The sequence below is a fragment of the Ahaetulla prasina genome, chromosome 1, assembly GCF_028640845.1.
Source record: "Ahaetulla prasina isolate Xishuangbanna chromosome 1, ASM2864084v1, whole genome shotgun sequence".
Taxonomy (NCBI): Eukaryota; Metazoa; Chordata; class Lepidosauria; order Squamata; family Colubridae; genus Ahaetulla; species Ahaetulla prasina.
This window is the reverse complement of record NC_080539.1, coordinates 92,346,350-92,373,977: the sequence shown is the minus strand read 5'-3', so window position 1 is coordinate 92,373,977 and position 27,628 is coordinate 92,346,350. Positions and strand designations below refer to the sequence as shown.

At 37.4% G+C, this 27,628-nt stretch overlaps 1 protein-coding gene across 1 annotated transcript in view; it reads left to right on the top strand.

The window, feature by feature from the left end:
* The window catches only part of FNDC1 (fibronectin type III domain containing 1), an 87,802-nt gene extending 72,904 nt beyond the window's left edge, over positions 1–14,898 (top strand). The window contains exons 16-20 of the mRNA XM_058168494.1: positions 4,151–4,230; positions 6,966–6,995; positions 10,029–10,190; positions 11,591–11,713; positions 14,024–14,898. Coding sequence (XP_058024477.1) covers positions 4,151–4,230; positions 6,966–6,995; positions 10,029–10,190; positions 11,591–11,713; positions 14,024–14,139 — 511 coding nt within the window. The 3' untranslated portion in view covers positions 14,140–14,898. The remainder of the gene's footprint in view (positions 1–4,150; positions 4,231–6,965; positions 6,996–10,028; positions 10,191–11,590; positions 11,714–14,023) is intronic.
* The last annotated feature ends 12,730 nt before the right edge of the window (positions 14,899–27,628 follow it).

The window sequence follows — 27,628 nt, the reverse complement described above, 5'->3', positions numbered from 1 at the left end:
TCTGGGGAACAATCAGGAATAACAACAACAACAACAACAACAACAACAAATTAAAAAATGTAGCAGTGACACTAGCATATGACAAACTTGTTAATAATAATAGAGGAGACTATTTGTAGATCAGGGTTGAAATGAGGGGCCCTTGGTGCTCTCTGAGTTTAGTTCAACCAAGCTCAGAAAGCACCAAGAACTTATTTGTACTCAAGACCTTATGCTCAGTTGCTTATATTTGCTAACCAAGAAGCTCCCACTCTAGATTATGTAATAAGGAAACAGAATTTCAGAATAGGATTGAAGCCTTTGCCTTTTCTTTGACAGCTAAGTATCATCTGCATCACCAGTGCTGTGTTTCTCCCAGAACTCCCAGGCAAAAATAGCTCCTTAACTTGTGACTTTAAAATTGCCCCTCAACCACTGTAAAATATCTGCAATATAGCAACCTGAACTGGGAGATTAAGCTAGCTTCAACTCTTGTGTTCATGATTATACACAGATTGTGAGGAAACTCTGATTCACAGAAACTTAGCTGCCTGAGGTGCGTTCCTCAGGCTTTGTTGTGGTTCCTGCTTGAAGGATCTTATGTCTACTTGTTCAATTGAGCTTTAGGCTGTTGCTTGGCTAAATACCTGGCTAAGATATTTTACACTGTACAGTCATTCATTTAGTATACATTTTAATATAGTCAGAAAAAGGTTAAAATATACAAATAAGTGGCAAGCCATTGTTTTAATATTATTATCTCTTAACTATTATTAACCTCTGTACCTTCTAAGCTCTGCAACTGTTTGATATCTGCCTTCTAAATACCTCAGCTCTTGCCTACTTAAAAAATCATACTTAGAAAAATGTAAAAAATAATCTGTAGACACCAAGGTAGAAGCATAAACACCCTCGAGTTGAGCTTAATTCCTGATTACTCTTTCCTGCCGACCATCGTGGCAGTGTTACAGAAGTAATTTGCTGTGTTTTTTCAACTTTCCAGTCTAGTCAGAAGCTCTGGAATTCCCAGGTGTTCCTCCATCCAATTTCTAATCAGGGCCAATCCTGTTTAGCCAAGGATCAGCCAAGGTTGGCTAAAGAATTTGGAACTCAGAATTATGATGGATTGTAATTAAAGAGATGGCTAAATCTCGAGCTATGTTGTAAATTGCTTCATCTATCAAGTTTAAAATACTTTGCCATAGTGTTTATACTGTATTTATTTCCCTGAAAGGAAGAGTATGGTTTTATTTTTAATATTATTTACTTTTAATGTGGGCAGGGTTGTCTCAGCTATCCAAAGAATCTATAAAACATTTTATTATTTTAAAAAGTTGCCCTTCTTAAACAAAATCAATTGCTTTCTTGTGAATTTGCAATTTTGCAATAGCAATTGAATACTGCTTTATTTATTCAGATTTTGGGTAAAACTTAACTTTAAATATTCCTTAGTTTTCTTATTCTGCTATGATTCTTTCTTTCTCAATTTTTATTTTTACAATATTGGAAGACAAGAAATATTGTGTCTAAGCTGATCTGTATTTTTTCTTTTTGGAAAACAGACCACATGATACGTTTTAAATAATTAAATCAGAACTGTGGCTCAGATAATATATTATAACATTTTCTTCAATTAAAATTAAGGAATTTGTTTTTGCTTTCCATCATATTGGATCTCCGGTGATATAAAGTCACTGTTATTGAATTTCAGAAGTAGTAGTCAAGTCCAAAAGCAAATAAGAATTAAAATATTGTGTGCAATTCAATTAATTACATGATTTATCTTCTAATGTTCTGGCAGATTTTTTTCTAACAACTGAATGTAGTTGTTAGAAAAAAATGAATGTAGAAAAAAAAATGTAGTTGTCCAAAAATGAATCATTGATGATGTTAGAAATTTCTACATTTTTGTTAGGAAAAAAAATGTAGTTGTCCAAAAATGAATCACTGATGATGTCAGCTCTTTTTCAACATTATTTTTTTTAAAAAATTCTCTTCAGCCCAACTTTAGTTTGAAGTACTAAGATCTGGCCCTGAAATCATATCAGATTTTTCTGTACAACATTTAATTAGAAATTGAAGGGGATATTGCCGATGGGATTCATCCAAATTTGGGTGGCATTTGCTCTGTCAAAGACTGTTATTTAAAAAGATCAAATGGGAAATATGGAAATCTTTCTCCAAAATTTCTATATTGATGAGGCTACTTACTAGAGAAATGAAACACCTGTAAACCAAAGATCAAGCTTAAAGAACCCCAACAATATCACATATGTTCTTCTATTAAAATGTCTTTATATTGCAGTATGATTTTTGTGTGTGTGCCTTCAAGTCAGTGTTGACTCCTAGTAACCACTTGAACTAGTTCCTGCAGTTTTTTGGAAAGATTTTCAGAGGTAGTTTGACAGTGCCATCTTCCAGGAGCTGAGAAAGAGTGATAACTCAAAAGTTTATCTTTGATAGTTTCTCTTTTCTTTCAACATGAGAATTTACAGCCCTTTCAGGTAGTTTTGAAAGGACACCTACCTTTCATTTGGATATTTGAGAATATGGCAAGTGTCAGTGTCAATATATAATTCATTGTTCAAGGGATGTACTTTTCTTTCTTTCAAACAATCTGAAGTGACTGGGCATAAACACACATGCAGGAGCAGCTGTAACAGCATTCAAAGTATACAGAAGAGGCAAATGTTTTAAGTATTTCAAGATTGGGGCTTCATTTATGCTCTTGCACTTCATTGAAAAGCAACTTTGGTTTCCAAATTCTGGCATAATTTTTTCTTCTGCAGCTTTTAATAGTATGTCAAGTGCTGGACATTTAACAAAATAATATATTTTCCTACAGTTAATCACAAGTTTCACTGCATGTCTTGCCATGAAATCAATATCCTTGGGAAATAAGACTTTTAGTAACATATTATTATTGTTGTTTTTCCTCAGAAATTGATTGTTTACATTAATATTTTAAGTCTTTGGTAATTTTAAAAGTAAAAAAAATGGATGGATGAATACTTCTAGGATTTCATTCACATAAAGTTATCTTGGCTGTATGTGCCCTGGTTAGCTAACAGTGCATGTAGAACAACTGAGGGCTCAGTTTAAACCAGACATCAGACAATTTATCTTTCCAGCTCAGAATTGCTGTTAAAATAAGGCCTGAAATTGGAGCCAACTCAAATTGACAAGGTGGCTTTTATATACATTACCAGGATTATGCAGAAGGCTATTTTTATTCACCAGATTTTTCTTTTGCCCCCAACTCTTTGGGGAAATATTGATACATCTCATTCCAAGGAAAGTATGGGCTAATTCATGGATGTGCCCATGCCACAGAATTTAATATGGCAGTTTAACATTTGATGATTTCCATCTGTCTTCATCAACCAATTTCACATAAAGTAAACATAGTGCTTGAGATAATGCTGAGTATTTAAACACTTCACCTATTGTGTTTCACCACTGTCAGCTCTTTAACATAACATCAGAGTTGGAAGGGACCTTGGAGGCCTTCTAGTCCAACCCCCTGCCCAGGCAGGAAACCCTACACCATCTCAGTCAGATGGTTATCCAACATTTTCTTAAAAATTTCCAGTGTTGGAGCATTCACAACTTCTGAAGGCAAGTCGTTCCACTTATTAATTGTTCTAACTGTCAGGAAATTTCTCCTTAGTTCTAAGTTGCTTCTTTCTTTGATCAGTTTCCACCCATTGCTTCTTGTTCTACCCTCAGGTGCTTTGGTGAACAGTCTGACTCCCTCTTCTTTGTGGCAGCCCCTAAGAGATTGGAACACAGCTATCATGTCTCCCCTAGTCCTTCTTTTTGTTAAACTAGACATACCCAGTTCCTGCAACCGTTCTTCATATGTTTTATCCTCCAGTCCCCTAATCATCTTTGTTGCTCTTCTCTGCACTCTTTCTAGAGTCTCAACATCTTTGCTCATTATCAAATGCTGTTGGTTCTTGCATGGTTTCATGACTGAATAAAACGTGTTTTGATGAAGCTATCATTAGAGGTGCCTCAAAAAATAAGATGTATTTTATAGCTTTTGTGGAACTTTTCAGGATTCCTTCTAAAAAAGCCTGTTTGGAATTTGTCTAATTTTATTACCACAAGCTGTTATTCTGCCATTTTAATAGATGCTTGAGGTTTTTTTTCTCTTTCTTTGATTTAGGTATTACTTTAAGGTCCAAGCAACGAATCCTTATGGTTATGGTCCTATAAGTTCATCCATCACCTATATCACTGAATCTGGTATGGTGGTTTAATATAGTATTAAAATACAAAACATTTTAAACTGCAAATTAGAGCACTGTCAACAAGAATGCAGCGGGTGTTAATTTTTCAGAATAAAAACAACAAATGACAACAGGAATGATCAGGGAACTACCCAGTAAGAGGAGGAGGAGGAGGAGGAGGAGCTGTTGGCATGTTAGGAAATAAAGGCAGCTTTGCCCAGCTTGAGCTTTCTTCAGATATGTGGATTTATTTCCAAACTTCTCCAGACAGAATGGTTATTGTTGAGAATTCTGGGATTTGAATTTGCACATTTGGACAATACTGGTCAGGGAGGGCTGGTTAAGAATTGAACTAACAAAAACCAAATGATGAAGTACTGATCATCTCTGGCCAAATAGGAGTGAATTCGTGCTTCAGCTTTTGCTCTTTCAGTGCAGAAAGCCAACATCAATGTTTTCTAACAGCTTCTCAGGTTGCCCGATGTGGATTTAGTCTTTAGTTTTTCTATCCTGTAATAAAGAAAAGGAATGGCAGCTCACTTCTATTTTCTTCTCAGGAAAACTACATGACTGTTTCCATTAGGTCGTCAGGGGTCAAGCTCAGCACAAAGAAAAGTTTACCTTTACCTTTTACCCTGGTAGTGGGGGCGGGGAGAAAGGTTACATTAAAAAATGAAAAGAGGAAATTCCATTTCTGTTCCTTGCTTGGCAAGACACGTAACTGTAGTTTTTCTTTCTTTTAATCCTGAGCAGCTGAGTAATTGGAAACAATTGTATCTGTCAAGAAGTTTGGGCAACAAATTTTCTTTTAGATTTTCCCCCTTGTCATCTGAAGCTTGTTTTCATTTCATAAAGCTGATTCTGTTTTTTGAAATTAAAAGCTTTTAAATAATTTTAAAATATGCCCAGCTATTAACATATTTTCTCATGCTACTTTTACTTGGAAGGTTGATCATAGGTAGGTCATTTGGCATAATGTAACAACAAATACAAATAGATATTGTATTTATAAAATATTTATTTATTTATATATATAAATATATTAACTATTTATTTAGAAATGCAATATGTATTTTTCAGTATTTACTGAGAGCATATACACCAAAGACAAATTCCTTGTGTACCCAATCACACTTGGCCAATGAAGAATTTGATACTTTAAACTAGGGGTCTCCAACCTTGGCAACTTTGAGACTTGTGGACTTCAACTCCCAGAATTCATCAGCCAGAAAAGCTGGCTGAGGAACTCTGGGAGTTGAAGTCCACAAGTCTTAAAGTTGCCAAGGTTGGAGACCCCTGCCTTAAACTAACTCTGGATAATTCCAAGGTTATTCCTCCACCACCACCCTTAGATTCCTGAGTTCCTGACTTGGAATTTGTATACATAACCATATTTCAATGAATCTGCATCCAGATGAACTCAACAGTTCTTATGGATTTCGAATAGGAGTTTTTGCATGTGTGGGAGGTAAAAATAATGTCCATCTGAGTACCCTCACATGGATTCCTGGAAAAATTGATTGAAGCCTTAATTAGTTAGCAGATATATCTGCAAGGAAATCAACATGGCTGCATGGCAAAAAGAGCAATTACATCATTTTATTGCAAGTCCTGTCCATTTTGGACATGCGCAGTGATGTCACGTGCAAATGAAAAGGGGGACATTTTGCAGCACAAGTGATTATCTTGTTTCTCTAACCATCATGAAAGCACCAGAAGCCTGCAGATACCTAATCAGTTGATAAGACTGATTAAATTTTTTTTAAAAAATAGGCTTCTACACTTACTGAAGAATCATTTTGGTAAACTTGTTGTAAGCATACATTAAGGTATCATTTCCAGCACTTTAAAAAAGAGCCTGACTATGGCATACCATGACTATGGCAGTGAAATGTGCAAATGTGGAGATTTCATTATCAAAAATAGAATTAATAATAATATCAAAACAACTGGAGCACCACTTGAATTTCTCAATATTTGCATTGGCATTGATAACATTGCCGTCAGTCACTTGCAAAAGGTAGCTTTACTTAGAACAGTTTACATCCTGTGAGAAATACTTTGAACACCAACAAACAACAATACCTACCTATCCCGGGTTCGTGGGAAGGACTCAGTAGGTGGATAAAAATGCCAAATACAGTCTGAACATCTGAGTGACTATGCAACAAGCTATCCTAATTTATTAAATTTCTATCTTGCCTGACGTTCAATGACTGGCCAGCTTACAACAATGAAAGAAATTATAATGCAATCAATGAAAAATAAAGATAAAAGATGGCAAGTGCAATGAAAAAAGGGGTTTCACTTATAGGTATAAACACTAGTATAATGTAGAGACTTTAAAAGGAAAAGAAAAGGAAGGAGGAGTCAAACGAAATATATATCCTAAATATATGGAGAAATTACAAAGGGGCAGCAGTGCTTCGGGTCTTCTTCATCAGAGACGTTAAGATAAGTGAAGCATAAAATAATTTATCCTTGAAGTTCAAATGACCTTCCAGTAAAGGAAGGTGGTAAAAACACTGCAGTTTTGTCAAGCTCTTGAAGTATGTCAAACTGTTTGTAATTACACTTGTTGCTTTAATTGATTTCTATATGATATTGTATGTGAGCCATTGAGAGTTTAAGAAGCAGGATATAAATTATACAAATCAACAAGAAGATTCAGAAATTGCTTATCTTATTTTGAGTGTGGATGCTGATTTCTTAAGTAAATCATTGAAACATTTCCTTGTTATTTCCTTACAGATAATCCTCTTCTTATTGTAAGACCACCAGGTAAGTTTCAGTTTTGCTTTCTGGTGCTTTGTTGTTTTCTCATAAGAGCAGCATAGATTAAAGTTGTGTCTCAATATCTATGATGGAGAAGAAGGAAGGAAGGAAGGAAGGAAGGAAGGAAGGAAGGAAGGAAGGAAGGAAGGAAGGAAGGAAATAATCAGTGAAAAGCAGCATTTGGAAGAGTATCCTCATCTTAAGAGCCCTTACAACATAAACGCAGAACTTTGTTCAATCTGAGTGCCATGCTTGCCCTTGAAATAGCATTACTTGGTGTTACATCAGGACAGGTGTTACGTCAGGACAGCTTCTCCACAGCTCTCTAACCATTGCATGAATATACTGCAGTTACTCCTTTTTTCTGCTGTGTCTCATGATGTTGCCTTTGTCTCATCCCCCTCCAGTATCTGAGGGAACATGTTCCAAAGTCATATTTTTCCTTTTCTCCCAATATATTTCGGGTTGATCTAGCATGCTTCACTGATACATGGCATTCAGGAATTAGGATTTGTTCAGGTCCTATTGGCCACTTAGGCTTCTGAGAGTCACACAGCCCTGCCCTCTGGTTGTATACAGTAATGGGCAGGCAGTAGGAATAACTTTGAGGAACCAGTGGAAAAACCACAACTAAGACAATGTTTAGATAAAAGAAATTTGAGTGAAGGGCAAAAATATAATTTGAGTTAGCATCTCAGACATGTTCTTCTCTAGTTCTCTTAAAGATAGAGGGGAAACACATTCAGAGTTGCAAGATTCTGTTACCATAACCTTATAATAAAGTATTACCATTCATAACTCTAGTATCTTAGTCTAGTCTACCTTAAAAAGGACTAGTGGATAGCACTTTAATCGGGCCATCTACAAGAGACCTACACTTTGTTTAATCCAGTTTATTGTAATTAAATTAGATTCATTAAAATGTAAGTCCTGTCAGTATAATTGCTCTCTGTGTGATTAGTCATTTCACTCTCTGTAATGTTAAAAGTTCCAATATGACATCAACATTTGAATGAGTGGCTACTCCAAAGAAACTCCAAAGGGTTTATCAGCTCTTGGAGTAGAGGAAGAACAGAACTCTATGTTTGTCAAACTTAGTAAACAATATTTCAGGCTAATGAATTTTGTGTATTTGCTATAGTTCTAGAAGTGACTTAGATTAGAATATTGCAGTGTATCTTTCCTTATACAATTCAAGACAATGCCAGCTTAGATTATCCACTTGACATTTAATACATTTTTAGCACAGTGTTATTGTACAATGGATTAAAATTATGTCTTGGAATCATAATTTGTTCCTGAGTTTTCATGTTTAATATTTAAAATGCAGAAAGTGCCAAATAACTCTGGGCATGTTGCTTTTGAGTGCATAAGAGAAACCATATGGTTGGCTTCACAACAGCAACTGTAGTGGTATATGGTCGATTTCACTGGCACCTCTTTATGGGAAACCACGCTGCTGATGAACAGTGCAGGAATGTGGAGTGCTTGTGATCCAGATTCATTGTATAGGTCTCTTTCTTCTTTCCTTTTTCTCCCACTCCTCCTTTTTCCAATAACATTGTGGCTGAAATGCTAGGAAAAGTGAGAAGCTTGATGTATAATGTCAGTCAGAGCTCAATGGGCTTATCTTTGCATGTTATTCCTCAATTGATGGGTGCTTAGAGGATTATGCCTTTTTTTCAAGTTGAAAAGAAATTATTAAAAAAAAGACCAAATAGTGCTGTGGTAGGTGTTTCCTCTCTTTTTTAAAAAAATATGTTTCTCATGCCCTGGGACAACTGACACCAGTGTAAGAGATCAGAGAAAAAAGGAAAGGCCATATTTTAGAAGCAAAGACCATTGTAAGCAAGAAGGCACTTTTATGTGCTATTATGCTACTATGACCCGAGGTGGCCCGGTTGTTAGAGTACAGTACTGCAGGCTACTTCAGCTCACTGCTAGCTGGAGTTCAGCAGTTCAAATCTCACCCGCTCAAGGTTGACTTAGCCTTCCACCCTTCCGAGGTGGATAAAACCCAGATTCTTGGGGGCAATATGCTGACTCCGTAAACCACTTAGAGAGGGCTGTAAAAGCACTATGAAGCGATATCTAAGTCTATGTGCTATTGCTATTACTATTATATCATCTGCTAGGGAGCCTACTAAATCAGATGCTTAAATTTGAAGTATTTTGTGCAAATTACTCTAATGAATTCCTGTTTTTTCTCCGGTAGGCTGGGTCTATCAGGGCAACCTGGTCTACCCAAATATGGGACAGAGTGTACTGCTTCCATTTTCACCTTTCAGCCCCAATCCAGGGGCCGTCGCAGGCAATCGCTTTTGCAGCAAACTATTTTTGTGTTAAATTTATGTTTTACCGACAAAGAAATAAAGGGAGACTCGTATAGATCTATTTCAAGCTATTTAGCTTTCATCAGCTAGATCTGCCTGCCAGGGTTCGAATCCCAGAAGGGTATGGCTAGCTGATTGGGATAGTTGACTTCAAAAAGAAAGGTAGATAATTCCTATAATCTTTGGGAGTATAGTGTAGAGTATCAGATTTTGCTATGAATATTGAATACACACTGAAGTGTTTTCTAATCTGTGGTGCCCAGATTGTGGTTTGCTGTGTAACCATTCAGACTTTGAATGAAGGCAAATATATGTGTCCCAGGATAATGTTACAGGATCCAATCTGGGTTGGTCACCAGGATTAGAAGTTTAGGTTTCTGAGTTTTTGGATTTGTGCTGGAGCCCATCCTCAGGGAACTTCTGTCTAGTAGAATGGGTTATTCAGACTTCTTCTTCTTATTCATTTAGACTTCTTCTAGACATTTTGAAGTGGTAACGAGAGCCATAATGAAGGAAATAAAAGCATTTAATAATCTACTTCCACTTATACCATTATGCTTGCATGATCACTTCCAAATAGAAGTAAATCTGTTTTAGTAAATTATGTACTGGTCTGGTCAAGTAGTAACATTTAGTAAGTTATTGTTAAGTTACTGTTGTTTAATATTATCACATTTCATAGTCAAGACTTTAACCTGTTTTGTAGGTGGCGAACCCATCTGGATCCCGTTCAATTTTAAATATGATCCCACATACTCAGAATGCAGTGGGAAGCAATATGTGAAACGGACGTGGTACAGGAAATTTGTAGGTGTCGTTCTTTGTAATTCATTGAGATACAAGATTTACCTCAGTGATGATCTAAGAGGTGTGTATTTGGGTCATCTGGCAGTGCTGAAGTCTCAAAAGTAAAGTAAAGTAAAAGTAAAAGTAAAAGTAAAAGTAAAATAAAATAAAATAAAATAAAATAAATAAAAGTAAAATACAGTAAAGTCTCAAAAATAAATTGACTACCTTGCGTGATTAAAATGCATCTGAGCTATTGGCTGGCATACAGTAAATAGCTCCATCATTTCCCCCCCATTTTCCCTTTTAATCCTAACCAAGATATATTTTGTAAACACTTTAGATTGTCTCCTGGTCTGTTTTAATAATTTGGGGTAATCTGAAATTCTATTATTTGAATTCTTAATCCACTTTCAAGTGAATGAGATGCAGCAGGAAGAAAAAAAGGCTATATTTTGCAATGAGCAAGGGATGCCTGCAGATTTTCCTCTTTCTTGTTAAAACTGTGGTTTGGGTCCCTTCAAAAAGTAACAAGCCTATATCTTAGTAGGCTATTGTGTGCTATGCCCTAAGTAGGATCATTCAAGACAATGGATTTACACTTTGCTGCATAATACAATATCAGTTCAGTCTCAATCATTTCAGTTAAATTCACCAGTTTTGGAAATTTGGAGATTTCTTGTTTCCTCACATTCTTAAAAATCGGAGAAATACTACTTCATTTTTAGCAAGCGGATAAAGAGATGCTGTAATATTTTAATTCTGATCTAAATGGAGTCAGTGCCACTTTTTAAAAAAGAGCCAGACCAAGAAGCAATAATCACGTTTTAATGTTTAAATCGTTATAGAAAAAAATTTAAATGGGTTATTTTTAGGGGAAAATGCTTAAAATAGTACGCATGTAACTTAGAAGCGATTTTTTTAAAAGTACAGTAAAATATGTAAGCCTTAAGGGTTTACACATGGGGGGAAAAATGCAGTCTGGGAATAAACTCATTTACTCATCTCAAATTGTAATTTTCAGACTCGGTTCAGTTCAGTGAGGGAGAGAAGAGTATTTCTCCATGCATTCATGTATGGCTATTTGTACTGTCTTCTTCTTTACACCATTTTAGTGTAAATTAAGTTCTTAATTATATACATATTAATTGTTCCTAACTCATTGAAAAAAGGTAACCGCAATACAAAAAGACTGCTGCCAGCCCAATGGCAAATGTGCCACTTGAAGGCAAGAGAACTTTAATTGTGATTCTCAGCCAACTATTTTTGACCGAATGCAAGAATGTTGGCAATGACCATTGGTTCACTTTCATACTGTGACAGTGGATTATTTCACTTTAATGTTCCTATTACTGCAGAAATTCATAAGCATAATAAATAAGTTACTACCAAGGAAGGGACAGAAGATTCTTCGCCCTGGATTCGTCTTGGCTGCAGCAAACTCATTCTAAGTGCTTTTCACCCTCCTCACTTTTTTTCCAGATACATTTTACAGCATTGGGGATAGTTGGGGAAGATGTGAAGATCACTGTCAGTTTGTAGATTCACACCTGGATGGACGAACAGGACCACAGTCCTATGTGAATGCTCTGCCTCCTATTCAAGGTAAGAAAAAATAAGTGCGACATTAATTTGATGGGCCCCTGGAGATTTACATTGCATACAGGTTGTAAAATAAAGGCAGCTTATGCCCAGTTCTTCAAAACTATGATTTTGTAATACTAAAGTTGGAGTGTTTTTTCTCCAGTGGGACCAGTCTATCAGGTCAACCTGGTCTACCCAATTATGCGATGGAGCATACTACTTCCATTTTTGCCTTTCAGCCCCAATCCAGAGGCCTTCACAGGTAGTTGCATTCGCGACAAACTATTTTTGTGTTAAATTTATGTTTGACCGACAAAGGAATAAAGGGAGACTAGTATAGATCTATTTCAACCTATTTAGTTCTCATCTATTTAGGGTGCCGTCAGCGAGGCAATGTCGTCTGGCGACGCCCAGGGGAAGGGCCTTCTCTGTGGGGGCTCCCACCCTCTGGAACGAACTACCCCCCGGACTTCGTCAGCTTTCGGACCTTCGGACCTTCCTTGGGCTTAAAACATACCTATTTAATTGTGCAGGACTGAGCTAGATTTTAAATTTATGGGTTTTAATTGGGTTTTATTTTTATATTTTAATAACGGGCTTATAGAATAAGTTTTTTAATTGTTTTTATATTGTATTTATGTGTTTATGTGTTTTTTAAGTGCCTGTAAACCGCCCTGAGTCCTTCAGGAGATAGGGCGGTATATAAATATGATTAAATAAATAATAAATAAATAAATAATCAGCTAGCCATACCCTTCTGGGATTCGAACCAGGCTGCTTACATATTAGGTAGATGTATTAACCTCTAAACCTATGGCTAGCTGATGAGAACTAAATAGCTTGAAATAGATCTATACTAATCTCCCTTTATTTATTTCTTCGTGGGTAAAACATAAATTTAATACTAAAGTTGGACTTTCTCTTCCCAGATCCCCCAACACATCAGCAAATGTGTTCAGGCAGTTCAGTATTAAAAGCCAGTCTTCCTTCAGTGTGATCTCTCTAAATCTATTGGGATGTCAACTTCCAACTAGCAACAGAATTAGAGATGGAACACATTAGCAAAGTACCAGGCTGGGGAAGCTTATGGCAAATTATTTCATTTTCAGTCTAGGCAGTGACTGGCAGAGTTTTTAGAACCCTTGGCATTTTAGCACATAAAAGGAAATAACTTAATTACTGAAATCCTAGCTTCATGCTGTGCTTTGCTTTCTATGCAAGATTGAGTGATCCAGATAGGGCCTACTATGGAGAAGAATCACAAAATACCCTGAAATAATGGACCTAGCACAGAAGGCAGTGTTTCAAGTAGCCCTCCATCTGTGTGGAAAGGAGTGCTGTGAATTTGTTAACATTTTAAAACATTTAAACATTTCCTCTTCTTTCTACAGGCTTGTCCATCATTTGAAAATGGTTATCTTTGATTCCTTTTGATTTCTTAATTTTACTCTTTTTTTAATGCTAGCACTGATATTTCAACCTTCTCTGTTCCCTTCTCTCCATTGGTCACCTCTGATTGTGGGGCGGAGCCAGAATGCACCTCTGCAACTTTTTTCAGATTGCAGGAAAAATGCTATGATCTGCTAAATCACTAGTGTAATTTGTGTTTACGTGGCAAGAGCCGTTCCTACTTTAATAGAAATTAGACATGAAATTAGACGTTTAATAGACATGAAAGCGTTATTGGCATTAATGGTACATCAGAACAGGACACAGTTGTCTCTGCCTATTAGTTTGGAACGAGTCCCACTAACATGTGAAATGGCAAGCTGTGTTAGTATGTGATACATAATGTTTCTGTCTGTTCAAATTGGCATATATTACTGTGGGTTGTTCTAATTCTCACAATAAGCCAGAAAGTGCCTTGGAATACAGCCACTCAATGCACTCAAGCAGTTTTGAGAATGGAAATGTGGTTATGCAACATATTTCTCTGGCCTTAATCTTGTCAGGCGCAAGTAACCAGAGTTACATGTGAAGGGTATACATTGGCTACTTTGTTCTATTCTACCTATAAAGCAAAAATACATTGCTCAGACTGTTTGCCTTCTCTTGGGAACAAGCAGATAAGGTGCCATGGAATTTAGGAAAAGTCAGTCTTTTTGTGGATGCGCAGTGACTCAAAGCTAACTCCCTACTTGATCCCTCCCAATTGGGTATTTTTAAAGAACGCTCAGCTAGCAAGGTGTATCTCGCTTTCCCCCCTCCATCTTCATTTTCTTTACAGTAATTAAATTAAGTAATTATTGAACTAAAATTAAAAGTATTAAGTAAAATTAATAAAGTGATGACATCCCTCTGCTACTAACTTCGATACTTTGGTTCCTTCAGGTTATTATCGCCAGTATCGACAGGAGCCTGTATCATTTGGACGCATTGGATATATGACACCCTATTACTACGTGGGCTGGTATGAGTGTGGTGTAACAATTCCAGGGAAGTGGTAGTTGTGTTGTGGTCCTCTGCAGATCTTAATCACAACTTTTGAATAACTACCACTGAAGGACTTGGAGCAACTGCATCTGGGAATGGAAGAAAACAAAAATCCCTCGAAGAAGAAACACGAGAAGCTCACTGGAACTCAATGATGCCCTTATCCTAAATCAATGGTGCTGCTTGGTTATTTTGCTTCAGGACATATATAGGATGAATTTGGGGTTGTCCTCCCTTTTACCCTTTGGTTGTAATAGGCCTGGAAATGTAACTGAAATGAACAGTTATCTATGCTCAGTGAAGCCTAATATATTTGATTAACCACACAGGAAAAAAATGGAATTGTGATATATCTTGCAAGAAGATGACTTAAGCATGCTGTGCTTGCATTATGGAATGTTAACCACTTTCCACTGCTATTAATAGAATTCTTTATTGTTATCCACTTTGGGTTGTGAGCTTCAGAATGTTGGCTTACAGCTGCACTATGTTACAAGACACCCCTGAAAACCAAATGGAAGGGTTTCTCACAACTTCTTCTGGGGTTTGCACATGGCTGAACAAAATACCAGGTCACTCAGTAAATTCAGCTAGCACGAACAATCAACAACCAGTACAATCTGGTTGCAGAAATACTTTTTAAAACTGAGATTTTGTAAAGAAAAGAATTTAGATAAATAATGTTTATGGGTTAATGTTTATGTAAAAGGTGCTATTCATAACAAATCTTCTGAAAATATTCTGTGAAAAATATACTATGCACAATACATTAATCGCATATGACTCAGGCTTTTATTTTTGTGGATGAGGTTGAACTCTAGTGGAATAGAAAACGTAGAAAAGAAAAAAATGGAAAATTTCAGCTTCAAATTCTGACCATGGCATGTTTCAGCAGCAGTGATTATTTGGTCCATATTCTAATGTGGCTGAGAGTCCAACATCAGTACAAATTTAAGCAAGTGTACATTAAAGGTACTTTACAGTAGATGGTCTTTGCAGCCTAAATCACAAACTTGTTTAAGTGGAAGAGAAAAAGTGTTTGATTTCAGTGAAACCAAAGGCTGCTTAATCTGCCATATTATGTACATTTGCACAAAAGGAGGCTACACAAAATTGTAATGTTGAAAGGGTTAAAAAATTAATTCCACCTCTTTCTCCCCTTGCCCACATAGCCTCAGTTAGACACTCCTTCCCTTGGTGGTTATTTTTAAAATGCATATTAAATGCAGTGTAACATACAATATCACAACTAGTATATATACCCTGTCCCCTGGCTGCACAACATGTGCTTAAATTTGAAAATTTAAATAACTTGAACATCAAGCATTCAGTTGCTGAAACCTTTTTAGACTTTTCCAGACACACATTTGTTTCGCCTAAAAGTCAAACTCTGAGAATGAATTCCCTGAACCTGGTGGATTTGAGGCTTATTTTTCATGAAGAACAGTATCAAGTTCCTTTTGATGAGATGAAAGTTTCAAAACAGTTCACAATATCGCTTGGAGATCACGTGCTTCAAAAGAGGAAGAAAAATGTGGGCGCTTGAAACATAGCTTGAGTCACTCAGATTTTGAGTATCTCATTATTTTTTTTCAGAAGCAAAGCCCCTCACCAACAGTATTACACAGACCTGGGCATTTTACTGCCCGCAGGCCCTATCTGGCCCTTTTGGCTGTCCCTGTCTAGCTTGTAGAATCAGCGGAGCATCGGCAGGGGGGTTGGCGTCAGCAGTGGGAGCTAAGTGGCATCATCATTGGCAGGAGGTGGGGCGTCAGTGGCCCTCCACAATAGTCCCAGTTGCTCATGTGACCTCTTGGGAATATTAATTGCCCACTTCTGATTTAACATATAGCCAGATATTATGCAGGACTTATTTTCACATTTTAATTTATGTTGTTAACATCCTAATCCCATCCGTATGGCAATACTTTCTTGTTCTCTAAGAAGAGATATCTGAGATACTTTGCAGTTCTCCAGTGCACATATGGAACCAAGCTGTTTATGTCACATCCTTCCTGTATAACCAAATTGTTAAAAATAATGATGTAGCCTCTGCTCAGATGAACCATGTGTATACACACAGAATTTTCATATGTGTTTAAAAGTCAAACTCTGAGAATGAATTCCCTGAACCTGGTGGATTTGAGGCTTATTTCTCATGAAGAACAGTATCAAGTTCCTTTTGATGAGATGAAAGTTTCAAAACAGTTCACAATATCGCTTGGAGATCACGTGCTTCAAAAGAGGAAGAAAAATGTGGCGCTTGAAACATAGCTTGAGTCACTCAGATTTTGAGTATCTCATTATTTTTTTTCAGAAGCAAAGCCCCTCACCAACAGTATTACACAGACCTGGGCATTTTACTGCCCAGGCCCTATCTGGCCCTTTTGGCTGTCCCTGTCTAGCTTGTAGAATCAGCGGAGCATCGGCAGGGGGGTTGGCGTCAGCAGTGGGAGCTAAGTGGCATCATCATTGGCAGGAGGTGGGGCGTCAGTGGCCCTCCACAATAGTCCCAGTTGCTCATGTGACCTCTTGGGAATATTAATTGCCCACTTCTGATTTAACATATAGCCAGATATTATGCAGGACTTATTTTCACATTTTAATTTATGTTGTTAACATCCTAATCCCATCCGTATGGCAATACTTTCTTGTTCTCTAAGAAGAGATATCTGAGATACTTTGCAGTTCTCCAGTGCACATATGGAACCAAGCTGTTTATGTCACATCCTTCCTGTATAACCAAATTGTTAAAAATAATGATGTAGCCTCTGCTCAGATGAACCATGTGTATACACACAGAATTTTCATATGTGTTTAAAAAGTACAGGATGCAGATACAGCTGTATAGATACTAAATTGGTATTTTTTTGCTTTCCAATTTGCTATTCAGCTTTTTTTAGTAAGCTGATGATGCCTTGCATTTTTAGACAGAGACCCTCCAACCTAGCTGGATGAAAGGGTCTTCCTCCCTGTAATGTTCTGGGTGAAGAATGGAGGTGAGGGCAGAGTGGTTTCTAATAGCTCTTTATTCAATACTGCCTGTGAGGCAACTGTTGCTCCCTGGCTTACACAGCTCCTTTTATAGGGAAGCTGATCAGCCCACAACCAATCAGAGAATATTTTCCCATTCTGAGGACCAAACTGAGAACTTCAACTGACAACTATATACATTACATAACACTTCCCTTTTCCTTTCTATTTTATATGGGAAATCTAAATAGAAAGTATAATTTTCTTGCATTGCACAATTGTGGCAGTGTTGGTGTCATCTTCCAGAAAACCCCTCCTGCAGAAAAGACTCCGAAGCAAACATCTTTCAAAGTACTTTTATTAACATAGGTAAACTGGCACAGTTGGTTGAAATCCGAATCTGGGGATCTGGGTTCCTCCCTCAGTAATACAAACTCCAAAATCCCCACCTTCATGACCCGTCTGCCAATCACATGCTCCAATCTTCAACTGTTCCATCCCAAGACATCACTCTGGCCACTCCTCCAGATGCAAGCCCAGCCTGACCTTGACTGGCAGAAAGAATGTTGTTATGTCTAATAGCCCCTTGTACCACCACCACCCCCTTCTCCTACTTTCCCACACAGGAGAAAGTGGCAGCGTGTGGAAGCCTTCGGCCTAGCATGGCTTCCAAAGTTGACAGTTGGTCAATTACAGTCATTCAACATCATGTCAAAATCACAGTAACGAGGACAGACTTTACATCTCTGTAGCATTGGTTGGGTGACACTACATGATGTTACAAGCAAGCAATAGGAAATTGTTAAAAATGGGTGTACCTTTTTGTACTAAATAATGTCTCTCCATTAAAGACCAAAAGTTTTGGGAAATAAAGCAACTGAAAAAAATCATGAAGAACACTTGATTTTAAGCCAGACTTGCAGGTTCTCCCAGCAATAAACAATAAACAATTGGAAGCAGCCACAGAGCTGGATGTAAATAACCAATTTCCAAAGTGTGACAAAGTTTGTGGTTTCCAGGCTTCCATGTCTCTGAGCCCCAGTTGATATTGCCAATGGACAAATATGGCTACTGTATGAAAACACTGGAAGGCATGATTGTTTATTATTATTTTTGGTTTATGTCCATACTTTACATATTGGACTTTACTTTTCACTTATCTCCATTAAAACCAGAATTGCATATTCCAGATGGTGTTTCCTGTGCCGATGCAGTATTTTTCTAGAAAAAGATAGTTGAGGGTTTGTAAATACAAACATTAGGCCTGGCACCAATATGCAACACCCTGATAAAGCAACTCAAGCCTTATAGAGCCTTGACATCACTAATAAGGCCTTATTACTGATCCGTAGGATTAACTCTAATCTTCGATCTCAGGGACATTGTGCAAATGTAATACCAGACAAATCCCAAAAAAGGAGGCACTGATAAGTGTTTGCAGTATTCCTTCTTGATGTGGTTGCCAGGTATATTTCATGGGTAGTCCTGAGGAAAGCAGAGAAAGTGCATAACGATATCTTGAATGATACCATGGTGACTTGTAGCCGGAGCCTCTGTACAAGATTTGCTAATGTAGGAAAATGTCTCCTTCAAAGCAGACTTTATTGACCGTCTGTATAAACCTGGAATTCTCTTTCTGGAACATAAATGGTGCATAACAAGTCACTACTGTAATCCAAAAGTTCACGAACTGTCCCAGATAGGAACATCTGAGCTTTTTCTTGAAAATCACTAGAAAGTTTAAGTCACGGGGGAACTGGGGAATTCTGGGAGTTGAAATCCACATATCTTAAAGTTGCCAAGTTTAGAAAACACTGGTTTATGTCCTCCAGCACATGAAATGCTCATAGTTAAGTGCTTTCTGGCAGCCTCCATTGGAGAACCATAATTGTAAAACATCCCTGAGTTGCTAAGACCCTACAGTCTTCCCAAATAATCAACCAAGTTGGCTATACTTCCGAGAGAGACTGGCTCAAGGGATCCCTCCTGTTTAAGAAACCAGCAAACACTTTCCATTCAATAATATTTTCCCAACGTAGACAGAACCTGATTCTCTGCATCTGCTGCTTTTGGAGTGTGGTGCAAAACAAAAGAGCAAGAATCCTGGGTGAAAGAACAATAACAGTGGCCACTATGTAAATTGTGGGAGTTAATAAGCAGCACCAGTACAGGAGATCTTTCTCTATCACAGCTGATTGTTATTTCTTCCACCTTTTCTAGCAGCATCCTGAAAAGAAAAGAAAAATACCTCCTGGAATATTCATCATTTTACTAGCCAAGCTATTTCCTGCTACCTTCCTGTATTTTATACTGTGGATTTCAATGCATTCAATATATGAAGACAGCATGTCATTTATCTCAACTACCAAACATCCCAGTGCACTCTGTAACGAAATGACTGTATTACAAAAATTCCATTTCCTTTTGCTTTGACAGTAGCCTTCCTGAAAGATATTGCCATAATTTATATATTACTAATGGAAACAGCAATTTCTCTCGAGTTCAACTGTCATTCTGATTGTTTTCAGGCCTCTTTGCAACCATACTCAGCAATATTTCTCATTTTCCCTCTCATCACATCTTTCTCTAAAGAGACCATGGGAAGCCTGCCATTTAAGCTTATCTCTCTATTTTCATAGATAAGGGATCTTTTGAAAAGAGACTCAGCGCTTACCCATTTTCCTATTTTCTTTGAAGTGTCAGTGTGGTATCCATAAGCTCTGAAATAAAATAACTTGAAAATATTTGGTCCTACAGGAATCTATACTCTACCTCTGATATTATGAAGGATAAATGTTCTCTGTTTGAGAGAAATTTGAGATCTTCCAGTTGGTGATGCAGTCAATGTAGTTAGGTGGGATGACTAGTCACTCAGAATCACCTTGTAGGGGAGTTGAGCAGCATAGAAATTTAATAAATAAAATAAATAAATTCTGATATTCCCCAGTGCCGCTGGTGCTAAATCAATGTAGAAATGCTGCTTCAGAAGTAGCAATTTCTGCTCTTTTTTTGAAAATATTCTTGGTTCTGGTTCGGTTCTGCAACCCAACAAGAAAAACACAGACTTCAGAGGATAATTAGAACTGCAGAGAAAATAATTGCTACCAACCTGCCTTCCATTGAGGACCTGTATACTGCACGAATCAAGAAGAGGGCCGTGAAAATATTTGCAGATCCCTCGCATCCTGGACATAAACTGTTTCAACTCCTACCCTCAAAACGACGCTATAGAGCACTGCACACCAGAACAACTAGACACAAGAACAGTTTTTTCCCGAAGGCTATCACTCTGCTAAACAAATAATTCCATCAACACTGTCAAACTATTTACTGAATCTGCACTACTATTAATCTTCTCATAGTTCCCATCACCAATCTCTTTCCATTTATGACTGTATGACTATAACTTGTTGCTGGCAATCCTTATGATTTATATTGATATATTGACCATCAATTGTGTTGTAAATGTTGTACCTTGATGAACGTATCTTTTCTTTTATGTACACTGAGAGCATATGCACCAAGACAAATTCCTTGTGTGTCCAATCACACTTAGCCAATAAAATTCTATTCTATTCTATTCTATTCTATTCTATTGGTTTGGCACACTTCTGAGATCACATTAGAGCAGGGGTCTCCAACCTTGTCAACTTTAAGACTTATGGACTTCAACTCCCAGAATTCCTCAGACAGCCATGGGAATTCTGGGAGTTGAAATTAACAAGTGTTAAAGTTGCCAAGGTTGGATACCCCTGCATTAGAGCAGCATTCTGGCCTCACTTAAGGAACACAGGTATGGAATTGCTAGCTGGGTGTGAAAGCATAAGAAACCAGAAGGCATCAGAAATTTACCATTGGAGAATACAGGTACACATAGTTACCAGATTTTTGAACAGGCAAAAGGGGAGATTGGCAATTGAAAAGGAGAACAAATGGGGGAAAGGAGAACAAGCTACCTGTTTAATATTTGTATTTATATTCACAGGAGAGGAAGGGATTACAAGTGAGTAGGCAGGCACCAGTGGTGGGTTTCAAAAATTTTTACTACCAGTTATCTGGGTGTGGCTTGGTGGGCATGGCATGCTTGCTGGGCAGGGTTTGTGGGCATGGCAGGGGAAGGTTACTGCAAAATCCCCATTTCCTCCCTATCAGCTGGGACTAGGAAAGCAAAGAATAGATGGGAGCTGGTCCAGTCAGAATTTTTACTACCGGTTCTCCGAACTTCTCAAAATTTCTGCTACCAGTTCTCCAGAACTGGTCAGAACCTGCTGAAACCACCTCTGGCAGGCACAGAATGGAGAATACAGCTTGAGAGGAATGTGCTAAGGCCAGTTGGGAGACAAAAGCCTTCAGCATCTAGCTGGTTAAATTTCAGGCAACAGCCCAAGCTAGTAGTAGGTTACTTCATCAACTAATTAAGGTCACAGAGCTTGTTAACTTATGCTTAGCACTTATTCTACACCTCAGAGAAAAGCAGCTCAGGAAGAGATAAGCTTATTAAATACTCAAAAATGTAGACAAGATTTTCTTTTAAGGCCATGCCTGTCAGAGAACATGAGGATATATCCTTCTTTTGCCAGATGTTTGATAACCCTGGATGCACAGGAACATTTATTACTTTGTTTTAAAAACAAAGCTTGAAGAGATGTATGCGTAGTCAGAAATGGTCTAGCAACAGATAGGCTGGTTTTGCTTTGTATTTAGCAAGAGTAGAAATCTGGCTCAAATTGTAACACAAAAATATTAACATGCCTAAGTCCAGTTTTCCAAGCAAATCTGAAAATAGTCAAAACAATTCAGCATAGCCCCAGGTGTGTTTTAATTTTGATTCAGCAGAGCTGGAAGATGGAAATAGTTAGTCATCTGGAAGAGTTTATAGTTCAGAAATATATTCAGGTGTATGTGATCAAACTCAGAACGTAAGGATGTGTAACCTTCAATATTCAAAGCAATCTCCTCAGCCTAATCAACTTTTTGCAGACTTGCTTCTTATTGCATTTAATTATGACTATCTGCTGCATGTTGACTTCTTGTTGTTTTGCTCTTCCAGTCCTTGATGTTGCTGGCCTTGGATTATACTCTGGAGAAATAATATTTTGCTTCTATGTACCAATTGAAAATGTTGCCTTCTGGAGCTGATTGGAGCCCCATTGAAATTGTTTCAGTTTTGGTGATCCCAGTTATAAATCCATTAACGCTAATCCTCACCCCTCATAAATACATTCCACTCGCTTACATGGTAGCATCAAAAAACTTTCCATGATGGATCTTCTCAAATCTTTGGTGGATCTTGAGTTTATAAGTTTCAATTCACTCAAAATTTTCAAAATATATTAGCATTATAAGCAGGACAATAAAGTATAAAATAATCCTACTATTCACTTTTTGGACACACTTTATGAGGGAATTGTGGGAAAAGTCATCTAAAGCCTAGTTAAAATCTTACAGAATGGCCGATTTAAAAAACAACAACTACTGAAATGTGGAAAAAAAGAAAAGAAAAAGTCTTACAATCTCTACAAGAAAGGTAGAGTACAACAAGTCTGTTCATCTTCTAGCTGGCTTGTTCTTATTCTAAGCATTGGCAATATGATTTTAAAATTAGAAATGCTTTAATATATTCTGAATTGACACCAACAATCTGTTCTTGATTATGTTTATGCTCATATTGGCGGTGCAGTTTAGTAGTCTTTTTCTTGCTTTTCCATCTCTTCTACTTTGTGTTTTTTATACCTTCATTGAACTGTATTTGTTTCTATTGAATATTACCTTAAATCATAAAGTTATTCAGCTGGAAAAAAATTTGGCAAAAAATTGATAGTTGTTACACATCAGCTGTTCTTTCAGCTTCAGAATGCTCTAATATGTAATCGGAGATTACAAGCAACTGAAGGAATATTTTCAAAATATATATTCTTCCTATGTCCAAGAAACTTTCCAAGCTAGATATTCTATCTTTTATTGTATTGGAATGTTTACTATAATTCCCTTGGAGGTCTATTCTTATTAGCTGCAAAATCAGGAATATTTAACATTTGAACATGATGTCCATGCTAACTTAATACTTCTAGTTGAGACCAAATTAGAGCATACTTAGACTAGAGGAGGAAAAAAACCCCTAGAATTCTTAATACCTAATGCAATAATTAAATTAACGAATACAGTAGGACTATCGCATGAGTTGGGACTGGGAAGTGGGATTGCTTGGGAGTGTTTTAATTTCCACAGAATGCAATGTCTCCAGCTTAGTAGAATGGTAGCACCAATAATTCCAGGCATTTAGGTCAGATAGTCTTGCCAATGCTACCACTAAACCATCAGCTACTGCCTGTGGTAACCAGTCTGTTAGCTTTATATATATATTTATTAAAAATCCAGTTAATCAAAACAAACCACTGCAACAGTGGAAAAAGACAAACAAGAAATGGCAGTTAAGCCCAGGAAAACACAACTTGTCTAATAAAACTTTCAGCCACTTCCAAGTATCCCTGAAAGAGCCAAATTCCATTTGGAACCTGAAGGTATATTGTTTGTGGCAAGTTGGGCTTCCTTTGGCAAGAAATTGTAGTAGATGGTAGAGCCAAAAAGGCCCAATTGAGAGTAAACTAAGGAGAAAAACCTGGCTCGAACACACAAGAGTTTAGTCCTTCAAATATGTGGTTCCAAGCCATTCAGAATCTTGAGTTCTGCCTAAGAGCAACCAATACAGTTCAAATAACATATATCAAGAATCCACTCACAACCAGCAAATTGGCAGCAGTATCTTTACCAGTTAAATATTCTGGAAATTATTTACATTTAGCCTCACGTAGAACATGTTAGAGCAGTTATAACCTCTCTGTTCACATACAGATTTTGCCTTTTCAACATCATCTTTATTTTTATTTTTTTTTTGTCACAACAATATACACAAGCATCACACAAAATGATTATATAGTATATAAACATATATATGAGGAAATATAAGGAAGTATAAGCATGTATATATAAGAAAAAACAATAGGACAGGAACAGTAGGCACGTTTGTGCTCTTATGCACGCCCCTTAAGTCCTCTTAGGAATGGGGTGAGGTCAATAGTAGAAAGTTTTTGGTTAAAGCTTTTGGGATTATGAGAAGAGATTTTGGGATTATGTTTGGCTATACTTTGAATTGCATTTAAAACAATGTTTTTTTAATATATTTCTCTGCTCATTTTTATTGTATTCTTAATCACTTGCTTGCAGGGGTGAAATCTACTGACCTTCCTTACCGGTTCGGAAGTGCACGCACCACATGCGCAAAACCTTTCTGCGCATGCACAGAGGGTACAAAACACATTACTTCCTGGTTAAAACCAGAAAGTAACGACAGCCTGGTGGGTGGGCGGAGCCTCGCACTGCAATTGCTACCGGTTCTCCGAACCACCCGCCAAGGTCGCTAGTGGATTGGGCGATCCAGTCCAAACCGGGAGCATTTCACCCCTGCTTGCTTGGATGGGAAAGCAGAATATACATTCATAGATATTTTACAGAATATGCTTTTAAGAATATCTGAAGGATAATATCAATTGTAAGAAGCAACTGAGAAACTTTGAACAGTGGAAAAATGAAGACACTGCATCTACAGTAGTAGAAACAGCTGAAGGTGGGACTTTCCACTGTGTATGTGTTCTGTTTCCCTCCCCCAAAACTCCCAACAAAGAGTCAGTCAAAGGCCTTCTTTTCTAGTTTATTTACATAGATAAATGTTCTGGCCACGTCTACCCATGCGCCTGCCAAGTCTCTGGAGATAACTAGGAAATTATAGATAAGGCCGGAGTTACTTACTAAGATATTCTTCCCTCCATTGAAACAGTTTGCCCGCGCAAACTGCAAATTCACTGCTTTGTCCAAGACAAAAAGCCAGGAAGTTCCGCATCCTGCTTTTATAGCCTCTGTGGGTGTCACTCCGTGACTCATCATTCTTTGACTTTGTCCCAACGCCTCCTCTGCTGTGTGCGCCAGACACGTCTGCGCAGTCTTGCATCAAGCCAAAATTGTTCTTGGGGCGTTGCCAAATCAGAAGAAGGCCCGGGGGAATCAGGCCTTGCCGGCCCCTCCTCCTCCCTTTGGGTGGGTGCCAGGGAGGGAGAGGGCCCAGGAGAAGCAGGCCTTGCCAGGTCTTCTTCCTCACTTTCTGAATCATCCAAGTCCAGGAGTCCGAGTCCAGGAACTTGGGTCACAACAGTATGCATATTCATTATTCAAGGGAAGGCCACCTGGGTTTCCATGATCATGTGACTTTCACAATCCAACTCCCTTTATTTCCTTCTGTGGGCACACATTTGATTAAAAGGTCATTTGAAAGGTTACATCTACTTGCTTTAAGTAAACTTTTTTTAACATCCTAACTGGGTGCCCAGTTTAAACTCTACTGTGTCCATGATGCTGTCTGTTGTCTGTAAATCCAAAAGTAAGTTGGAGTTTCTGTCTGGCATGGTCAATGTTCCGTCAATATTTGACAAAATTAATTAGCCAACATCAATAATAAATCAATATCTAGCAAGTAAAGTTGATCCATTCTAAACCAGCTTTTTTCCTTAAAAGTTTTGTAATAGAATACAATGTGTCTTTACAGCCTTATTTAAGTGTTAATAACATAAGGGATGACAAATGTAGCAGTCTGCTCTTCAAAAATAATATGGTCATTTTTTTTATTTTGGTATGTGAAAAATTTCATCTGAAACATGCACTGGGCAAAACATTTTCTAAACAGAATTTGTGAACAATACCTACTATTTCTATACTGACCTCTGGCAAACTTTCTCAACTTTTGAGCCATGGTGACTAGACCCATAATTCAATGTGCCTGTCTTTGGACAATGATGTGCTTCCTTGGGAGTAAAAGCATTCTATGTCCTCCAACAGCATATGAAGCCCCAAAGGTTTACTTAAACAGCAATTTACTCTCCTATGATCCCATTCAAAATACTTTGGAGTAACATTGGACCGGATACTCTCCTATAAGATACACCTAAAGAATCCGGCAGCAAAAATCAATATTAGCAACAACATACTCCATAAATTATGTGGAACTAAATGCAGAGCTTCTGCTGCCACCCTCAGGTCATTAGCATTATTTGGTCTTCTCTGCAGCTGTGCCCTTCTATGTGCCCCTACTGTGCCCCTGTATGGCTTAACAACAGCTATACTAGTAAGTTAGATGCCAGATTCAATGACGCCATGAAGATTATATATGCGGATGTATTAAAACCACTCCAACCTGTTGGCTTCCAGTTCTGAGCCATAAAGCACCGCAAGCTTTATGAAGGCAAGATGCACTAGTGAGCAAATACAGAAAAGCCATACACTAAATAAATAAATCCTCCAACTAAAGCATGCAACTTTATACCAGATAAATGTATTAGGACCTAACTTTGTAAAATTAATTTGCCATCAATTTGGGATTTTATGGAGTAAAATGTGGTCCCTACCTTGGCAGCATATGAACAGTTCTGATAATATCTCTAAATGAACAACACATGGTAAAATGAAGAAATTCCCTGATAAGCTCACAATTTTTGGATATTCTTTTCATTCTGATGGTAAAACATAGAACTAGTGTGATAACGGATTGATTAATGATGTACAGGAATGATAGAGGAGATGTAATTATAAAGCAAAAAAGAATTCAAAATGAAGATGTATGTAAATTGCAACAATACAATTGTAATAATACACAAGCACACAATAGATTTAAGCTTGATGTTAACCACTCCAATCTTCATTGCAGAAAATATGACTTCAGTAACAGAGTTGTTAATGCTTGGAATAAACTACCTGACTCTGTGGTCTCTTCCCAAAATCCCAAAAGCTGCAAACAAAAACTGTCTACTATTGACCTCAACCCATTTCTAAGAGGTCTGTAAGGGGCGTGCATAAGAGCACAAGCGTGCCTACCGTTCCTGTCCTATTGTTTCCTTTCATTATTTCCAATTAATATAGTTATTACATACTCATATACATGCTTATATATTGTATAATTATTTCATGCTTATGCTTATATATACTGTGTGACAAAATAAATAAATAAATAAAATAAAAATAAATAGAAAAAATAAATAGAAAATCGGGGCTGCTCGAATACCATCTTAGATTGAATTGAAAATGGAAACAACAAGGGAGTGGAAAAGGAGAGAGGAGTAGAGAGAGGGAAGGAGGGGAGTAGGGAGGTAAGGAGATAGAAGGAAAGAAGAGAGGAAAAGGAGAGAAGGAAGGGGAAAGAAGAGTAGGAAAGAGTCTTAGAAAGGGAGGAAGAAGAGGAGTGGGGAAAGAGGAGAAGGAGTAAAAAAGGAAAAGAGAGGAGGAATGAGGAAAATAGAAAGAGATAGAAGAAGGAAGAGAAGGGAAGAGGAAGAGGAAAGGTTGTAAAATAAAGGAGAGGAAATGGTAAAAGAGCAGGCCCAAACAATTAACAAATGAAAGAAAAGGATAAGATGAACGAGTAATGATTAATGATGGATAAGAGACTGTACATTTAAATATAATGATGAAAAATAAAAAAAAAACTTT